Raw genomic sequence first — 9,497 nt, forward strand, 5'->3', positions numbered from 1 at the left:
TAAAACACTGTGCAAGGTAGGTTCGAATGTTTAGATTGTTTTGCAGGTCCATTTAAGGCTTAATCTCGTAAAGGTTACCTCCGGGATGGAAAGCCTGTAGATCTCCTCAATCTCAGCATCACTGATCAAGTCATGGAACAAGAGCACGGGAGGATCCAGCTGTAACTCCTCTGCACGGAAGGGTCTCAGCCTCAGAGTCGTCTTGTTGTAGTGCACGTAGCGACAGGACAGAACATGTTGGGCCTGCAGACTGCTGCCGGTGACGGCACGACACAATGAGTGAAATGTGTCCATACCCTCTTCAGACACATCAGAAAACTCTATCTGCAATATATTAAAAGAGTCCCCAATAGATCTTAGATTATTAAAATTATTATACAACTATTATGGTTTATAGATTGATATAGAAATATTAGAAGTCTAAATCTAGAATACACAATTAGTAGCAATCGTGTCTAGCACGACACAATATTAATAGCGATCCAAGAGATCAGATTTTGTCTTTTTTCTGGGGAATTGTCTTATTAATACAAGTCCTATACCACTACAACATCACCCCGTTACCTGTTTCCGCCATTTCTCTCTGGTAACTTTCTGCTGTGGACAGTCCGAGGAAGTTATCTTTTGCCACTTATCCAAGTGAGTAGCGGGAGTATGATCCGGAAAATTGGTTAAGAGTTCAGTCAGAGCTGACACAGAGCCTGCAGTGTCACCTGAAGTCAATAAAACTCATAAAATAAGTCGCTTTTTGTAAACAATAATATTACATATAGATTTCTTTCTACTTGTGACTCTTTGAGGTTTTTGAAACCCCATTTGAACAAAAATATATAAAATGAGGTGAGGTTTAAAGTTTAAATAGTGTGTTGCAAGAATTTCATATCAGATTGCAATATATTATATACCATATATTGTGAATAAAACTTCAAAATTCAAGACATGTCTTTTTTATAAAGTTTGTATTTTCCATTTATAAATTCTATGACGATACAAAATACATTACACAAATGTAGTTAGCTCTAAACAGATGATAATGCAGTATTGTCCAACATGTTTGATCAAATACCCTTTTTATGCACATTAAACATAAAACCCTCTTTATAGTGTTATTATTACAATTAGCTATCATTACCTAAGTAGCACCTTGAAAGCACTGCAAGGTCGAGGACCGCGGTAGAAGTCACACTGTTGTCAAGTTTAGCAAGAGCGTGGTCCAACCACTGACTGGCCAACAGATGATGGTATTCTTGGTGGTAGTAAAGGGCCACGTTAAGACAATCCACTCCTAGGAAGTAAAACGATTATTTGGCGAAATAGCAGCTAAGAGTATATCGGAAAGGAGTGCAGAGGTTTGTTACAGGGTCAAATTTTTGAATACACCTTAGTTAAACTCTAAATTGCCAACAAGTTCTGACTATTGACGATAACGCAGAGCCACTTTAAGGAAGTCTAACGACTTGAAGATTTATGGTGTTAGTTGCCTAAAAAGCATTCCAAAATAACAAAGAGTGGCATTGTACCTACATTGTATGCTTAAAAATCTAGAATGGTCTTGACTTATTTTACCAAGTATATAATAGTTAAATTTGATAATAAGTAACAGCTGCTGTTAGTAACCTGTGATATTAACGTCCGCTGGACTGCCCTGTACCCAGCCTCGAGCCAAGTCTTCAGTACTCAGTCCATACGTGCGCTGCAGACGAGCAAGGGGTCTGGCAATATCTCTCATGTCCTCTTCTTTTGGCCACGGTACCTCCGACGGAATAGCTGAGAAGACAACATTATATAAAAGATTTAACGGATATCACAATAATGTTGAAATAATTGTCTTCGTAGTAAACAGTTAATAAATGTTTACTACAGAAACCAGATAATATAGAGAATATAATCTTCACGGAGTAGATTAAAAAAATTAAAGTGGAATTCCATGATTAAAGTGTTTTAACTATCACGTACATTATCATGATATCACCTAGATCATCATGATCATAATAATCATGATATCACCGAGTGATATCATGATTATATCACCAAAAATGGAAGGAGCCTATTACTTTGATGGTGCCAATTTTAAAATTCATCAACACTGTACTAAATCTAACAAAAACAGATAAGAACCTTTCTGACTTTGAGCTTGAACATTTCACTCAAATTTTTCAATTGTATTTGACTGCGATTTCTTTAAATGACTTAGAATATGTAGTGTTATTTACAAAACATAGGATTGAGGTAAACTATTTCTGTAGTACAGATATATTTATTTTCCCATTAATTTTGGAAAAACGTACTAGAAATAGTTTATTACCAGTAACAATTAATAATAATGTTAATTTATTTACAAAATCAGATACTTTAAATAAAACAATACATACACTCAGACAATAAAAATAGGGATCTTTATAGACCTCCTTGTGGAGTTGTACCCAACCAGAGGCCATAGCTAAGTAAAATACAACATCTAGGCACAATTTTAATCGGGCCTGTCTAGTTTATTCATCAAGTGTTGAGAGTGATGTCCCGCCCACAGTGCAACGAGCCTTCCCGAATCGGAAAGAGAAAATCCAATGACAGTGTGACGTCCTAAAATATCACAAGGGGTTATTAATAGCACCATGCTGTTTGTCCGTTGTCTCCAGTTGGCGCTGTTGTAGACCGCATTTGAACCGGCCTTTAACCACGTCACGACAGTGGTGGGCAGGGCCTCACTCTCAACTCTCGATGAATAGACTGTAACCCTGCCAACTGAATCATTTCACTTACTCAGAAGGTCAGGCACAATCCTGGCGATGGTAGACCAGTCAATAATCAATCGTCTGATAAGGACAAGATTGTTGAGAGCATTGCTCAAGTACTGTTCTTTGTCGATTTGACGTGGTGGTGCCGAAGCTGACAACTCTTCCAACCTTCTGCCCATGTAAAAAAATGGTCATGTACAATATGTCTATTAAGAACAATTTAATTACAAAGAGCATTTGACATTCATAAATTCAAAGACTGAAGTAATGGCATTATCGCTATAACTATAGTAATATGTATTAGTATTGCTAAGTATCACAATTTATTTCAAAAATCGTGCATTAATCGTAGTTACACTTCAGTTAATTGCTAACCATGAACAGCACAGGTTCTAAGATAAAATTATAAACTGAAAAAAGTTACCAAACCTTTCCAAAAATAGAACGTGAGATTCCTGCTGTTTTATTTCCGCTTCCAAAGAATCCAGCAGATTTCTCTCACTATTAACCAATTCGCCCAGCCTTTTATGTGATGAACCCATGGTTACTGTCACAAGTAGTTGTGACAACATCAAACTCGTTATTCCAACAGGCCTGAAATAAAGAATGATGCACTACTTTTTTGGAAAATATAATTCTTACAGTTTAAATTCCATTGAAATGTGATGTTGGTATAATCGAAACCCTTTTACGCGTTTTATCTCTTCTGCACTTACCAGAGAGGCATGTATTGTGCTAGTGATAGAGTCTGCATGTCTTTTCTTGATTGATTATACGTAGAATATTATGTAGATAAGACTGTTTGACTTTATTTAAGCCTTATTGTTGATCATCTTGATTTTAGCCCCAAAAAAGCAATGTTAAACCTCAAACGCTGAATTTTTTTCTGTAAAACTATACACGTTAAAAAACGCCCTTATAACATTATGGAATATAATTCGTTTTAGATAGGTATTTAATAAGCATCCATACGCCATTTAGCTTTTTTATATTCTCTCTACTACATTGTTTAAACACTCGAAAATTATACGAACGGTTTACTAGAAATATTGAAAAGCTTATGGCTGAATAAATCATATCTTTGCAATTAAAAATGTTGAATAATTTAAAGTTAAAAGTGAGGGCTTAGTAAATGAGTAAAAGCGTTTGAAATAGAATTTAATTTCCACCATTACTACCACTCAGCTGTAAGTTAAGTAGATATTTAGAAAACCAGTGTCAAATGCCAAAAATAGATTGAAAAACACATTTTTTTGTCTTTGGGCAGCAATAACTTTGTTATTTCACCAAGAAAGAGATCAAAACTTTTAGTAAAACTTGTAGACATTTTTATTCAGAACAAAGCGGTTTAAAAAAGTCCACAGAAAATGGATAAATTTTTGATTAGGCCTAAATGAATTTTCATTCATAACAGCACAACACACCTTTTACATCTGACAAAAAATAACTTTCTTAATTGCCCATTAAACAAATTAAATAGCTAAAAAGACACTGTAGATTTCAATTCTTAAATGAAAACTTATTTCATAGAATGGATTGATTTTAGCACGGAATCCAGGTGTTGATGACATATTGTACAGCTTGTAGTTTTACAAAACACCTCTGACAAAGTAACTAACTCCAAATATCATAAATAATGTGCCGGGGACAAAATTAAGGGTCATTGACGAATAATCTTGACCCCTCCCCCCCCCCGTTTCCTTATCAGTTTATCCTGCGTATCAATTAAGTTACTCATACTCAATTGTCAGTGTTAGCTAACATTTTTGTCTATTTCTTATTTAAACCAACCTGATCCCATAGAGAAATTGTCCCTATTATGGCATTTTCTTACACGTTTTATCGATCAAACGATATTTTCAACCATCGGTTTTTTTAATAAATTTGACTATTTAGTTTAGTTAGTTTCGATAACTATGCAAAAATAGTTGGTCACAAAGAATAACCTGATCTACTTACATGAATTTCTTCATTGTAATTAAGACTTAATCATAAACACTGGTAAGTTTTCAAGATTTTAAACGTGGTTATGAACGGCAGTGATGAGACAGAGAGGTGATGTTGACATTTTCCTGGTAAAGCCACGTAAAATGATCAATTGTCCCACCACATGCGTATGACAGACTGTACTCATACAATAGGCCTTATAAAAAGTACAAAATGCTTTGTTTGATCAGCTTTTCAACTATACAAGTGTCGATTGTATGTCTGTACATCCAATAAGTATACGTCGTTTAAATTTTATATTTAACTATGGCCGCTAAATCATGACAATCACAAAAACAACTTACTTTTGTACACAATGGCTCTTATCAGTGTTAATCATTTGTAAAACAATACGTTCAAAGACTGAAATTATTGTGCTCTGTAAGCAATTGATTAGAAATATTTGTTATTACTACATTTGGAGAGTAATATTTTTTTAGAACTAATATCAGCTGCTCGTTATAAGCTAGATGAAGTACTCTTTTGAAAACTATGGAAAACCTGGAAAGTGAAATGAAAAGAACTGAGTGAGTTTAAATAAGTCATTTAATTGGTTGGCTAAAAGACAATTGAAAAGTTATGTGGCTTTGATAAAATTGCATAAAAGTATTTAAATTTTAATGAAAATATAATCTGACGAAATTTATTTTAATACTATCCGCTAATAATTTCACTTTAGTAAAATTATCACAATTTATTACTGAAATTACTATCCTTAGTAATCAAGATCAAGTCACAGATTTTCTAACAAAAACAATAACAGAAAAAGTTAATTAACCTAGCCTATATTTTAATTTAGGTCCAAGCTACCTAAATCATTCCGTTTTGTAATAATCAGTCCTAAGTTTCTACTAAAATTAAATAGTTTAATTATATGAAACAAAGACATTAAAAACCATTAAGATACAATATGTACACGTAAAATATATAAATTAACAAAATTATACTATATTACATCAAGCAAATTCAAACTATCAACTAGTCGATAGTTGACAGATTAAATTCTATAGGTTTCAACTAAACTTCCATTGATAAATCAAATGTAAGAAGTGAATTCCAATCATGTAATTTAAATGAAAGATGCTAAAATAACTTTTGTAATAACCATAAAGCCTTTTAGGGCTTTACAAAATCCGGCTTTGGACTCCATCCATAGATTAACTCAATTGAACTGTTTATTGAAACTTAGGTGTTTAATTCATAGAATTATTGTCACAATACACGTTTTCTTGTGGTTAGCTACATAAAATACGTATATGTCAGTGTAAAATTCATTGTTAGTGTTTACATACAGCTTTCATTGATTACCCATTTTCACATAATTTGACGTTTTCCATTTCTAACAAGATTTTACAACAATTCTAGGGCTATGTTCGTCAATACACTACACATTTCTAATTTTTAATGTTAATTTATATCTAATCTTACTCTTCTCAGCCACATTGCACTTTTCCACACGGGCCGATACGGCAGAGCCCCTTCGTAAGTGACACACACGCTTAGATAAATTCTCATAAATCGATTATTTTCCATCATCCAGCATCTTGATAGACTTCTTGACCATGCCTGCTCTACCAGAAACAAAGTACTCTAATTGGGTGGTAGACGCAATACAATCCATTACGGTAATATAATTCATAGTGGATTACAAGATATGCCTGGAAGTAGTTACAGTAGGTGGGGAACTCCAATAATTGTATAATGCTTAATAAGAATCGTGCACGTGGTCATTATTTTAAGTAAGAAGAAAGAAATGAAAACGTAATCGTTCATGGTCGACAATATTTAATGACTATAGCAAGTTTATGGTCACAAGAATACGTTTTTCAGGGAATTCTAAGAGGAATAAAAATACGATAGCGTGTGTGTCTGTAGTTGGCGAGAACGTAAAATAAGGTAAGGATAAGACATTAACAGAATTACGAGAATGTGTAAGGTCCTAAAAATTCGATTTATCTTAAATTAAAACTGTCTATATATAAAACACTAACGAACTGAACGAATAAAATATACAATCCTAATGTAGTACAATTTATTGATAATTATTATTTCTCTTATAATCTCTTTTTATCCATATTATGACAAATCCTAAAGAACAACAATGTCTAGGCACTATAAAATATTATCTTTAAAGTGTCCAAAAACAGGTGGCTAATAATTTATAGATTTTTTCAAAACATAAAAATAGGAAAGTTGAATTGGAACATATATGTCTGAAAACGCTTTGTTTTTCATCTATTTGTCTGTATGTGTTTTATAATGTCATTTTTTTATTTTAATAGCTCTTTGAGAATTTGAGAAATTGTGCACATACTGTTAGTGTCCATAGGTAATACAGCAGACAGTTATGGAATTTTTTATGTTTTTGTTTTTATTATTAGAAAATTCTTTTCTAAACATGTAGGAACCAAATTTTACAGGATAAAATATTTATATGTATATTTCCAAACCCTTGTGTATTGGTTTTGGACATTCTAGATCTATATTTTGGTTATTCAAGGCTACTTCTATATAGTATTGCTACTGTCTGAAAACTTGAAATTTGATGTTGAAAATTTAAAACTCGCCATTTTGAAACTGTAAAACACTTATTTTTATTTTTCTTTATATTGCCTAAAGACACATTCACAATGTGTGTACCACATCTCACTTATGTCATTCATTTACCTTCGGAGTAATATGTCAGCCCTTTGCCGCCACAAACGCATGCAACTTGGATAAGTGACGGCCAATTATTTTAGGTCCTCCTCTTCCTCGTCAAGGGCTGTGGAAACAAGTCTATTATCTATGAAGCAACGGATTTTTAATTAATTGACCGGAAATCGGTTGAGTCAAGGACATCACAATTAAGACTGAAAATTTGATTTTGAATTGCGATGACAGTTTTCAAACACTGTAGACAATAGTAACGAAGATGGTGATACCACTGCAAGTGAATATTTCTCACCAAATTCGAGACATGGAAGTGAATTGAAGGAATATCGACAAGATTCTAGATATTATCTAGGAGATAATATTATGCACCCTAATATTTTGCCTGAAGGTCGTGTTATTGGTAAATATCGACCCCCCCCCCCCCACCCGAGTCAAGCGAGGTAATGAAACTTGGCAGGGAAATTTTTAACCGCACAAAATCCGGAAGTCTAAGTGACTTGGACACAGTAACTAAACAAGACTCTGTCATATCTATCTATGTTTTAACTAATCGAGCCCTTCGTAACAAACTGGGCCAGTTTAAGACAATTAATGAACATGAGCTAACTGAAGATTGACTCTGCAGTGAAGAGGTAAGCTTTATCGTTCCAGAGGGTTTTCTGCTTGCTGACTACTTTGCCAGGTTATCGTGCCACGGTGGTTTCTCCATATATGTGAAAAAAAACTTGTCATATAAACTTGTAAGTATAGCTTCTTTTTGTCTTTAACAGTAGGCCTATATATGAAGAAGCTGCGATTAGGTTATTTGATTTTAATCTTATCATTATTTTTATATACCGTACTAGTGTTATGTTATTCATGGTCAAATTGTTGTTACATGTAAGTCAATTTGTCAAATCCAATGAACGATTGACTCTTGCCGGAAATCAAAATATAATGTTTTAGACACAGAGAGCACAGAGACCAATACATTCGATAATGGTCTCTTTGATATAGCAGGATATCATATCTGACTACGCAGGTGTCTGGCTAAACATTATATTTAATCTTTGGATTGATAAGAACACCAGACAGGAAGAACCATTGAAAACTATACGCTTAATGAATAATCGTAGATTAGAACACTTTTAATTATTTTTTATTTCATGTGGATTGGTCTTCTTTGTATAAGGTTTTAGATGTAAATTGTGCTTTGTGTATTTTGCCAATGTGGTAACGGATGTTTACACTGAGCTGTATCCTATATTAAATGTAAACCAGAAAAAAGGGAACATTCCTATGAAAAGGAAATAGTAACAGCATCTGGTTTACTTCTGAGTTGGGAGTAATGCGAGATTTGTTACTTTTGTTGCATACTAGATGGAAATGCACTGATAGCCTACTTGAGCTGATAAGAATGGATAAATTAATTATAAGATGGTATACGAGAAACAAAACTCGAAGGCTAATACACTACCAAGGTTTTAGTAAGACTAATCCGATTATACCCGCTCTTGAGTCAGTTGATTATATCGTCAATGTATGAACATCAGTAAAACCGTACAGGGTAATATTGACTTGAATTTTAGAGATAAAACTCACTCTGACCTAGACGTATTCTTAAAATTTGATAAGCCAATAATAGCAACCGGTTTCAAATGGCATCCGGTAGGTTCTAAGGTTGTGTGTTCTGTCTTTTCGAATCGTAGCAACTCTACAAGCGAGGACTTATTTGTTTTTTTTTTTTTCAAATCTTGTGGTTAAGTCACCAGGCAATATTTTGGTAAATTCTCTTACATATTTAAATAAAAAATGTAAATACCTTGTACTTCTAAATGGTATATTCCCAGATAGTTTAAAGCAAATAAAAGTCACTCCTATCTTTAAGAAAGACGACCCGAGTCTACCTGAATGTTACCGTCCAATTTCTATTGTACTGAACTTTTTAAAAATCATAGAATCTTGTATCATTCTACAACTATATGATTATCTTAGTTTTAATAATTTACTTTACCAACATCAGTATGGGTTTCGTTCCAAGAAAAACACGTTCAGCTATTGAAACTATTGTAAAATATGTTTTAAAAGGTTTTGAAAATAAATCAATAATAGCGTCAAACTTAATAGTCCTCACAAAGGCTT

General features: G+C 33.3%; 1 protein-coding gene across 1 annotated transcript in view; it reads right to left on the reverse strand.

Moving 5' to 3' along the window:
- LOC124363471 (prolyl 4-hydroxylase subunit alpha-1-like) overlaps nucleotides 1-4,827 on the reverse strand; it is a 36,087-nt gene extending 31,260 nt beyond the window's left edge. The window contains exons 1-7 of the mRNA XM_046818719.1: nucleotides 4,695-4,827; nucleotides 3,165-3,329; nucleotides 2,761-2,906; nucleotides 1,618-1,767; nucleotides 1,133-1,285; nucleotides 565-713; nucleotides 79-324 (exon numbers count right to left, since the gene is read on the reverse strand). Coding sequence (XP_046674675.1) covers nucleotides 79-324; nucleotides 565-713; nucleotides 1,133-1,285; nucleotides 1,618-1,767; nucleotides 2,761-2,906; nucleotides 3,165-3,329; nucleotides 4,695-4,708 — 1,023 coding nt within the window. The 5' untranslated portion in view covers nucleotides 4,709-4,827. The remainder of the gene's footprint in view (nucleotides 1-78; nucleotides 325-564; nucleotides 714-1,132; nucleotides 1,286-1,617; nucleotides 1,768-2,760; nucleotides 2,907-3,164; nucleotides 3,330-4,694) is intronic.
- Between the last annotated feature and the right edge of the window lie 4,670 nt (nucleotides 4,828-9,497).

The sequence above is a fragment of the Homalodisca vitripennis genome, chromosome 5, assembly GCF_021130785.1.
Source record: "Homalodisca vitripennis isolate AUS2020 chromosome 5, UT_GWSS_2.1, whole genome shotgun sequence".
Taxonomy (NCBI): domain Eukaryota; kingdom Metazoa; phylum Arthropoda; class Insecta; order Hemiptera; family Cicadellidae; genus Homalodisca; species Homalodisca vitripennis.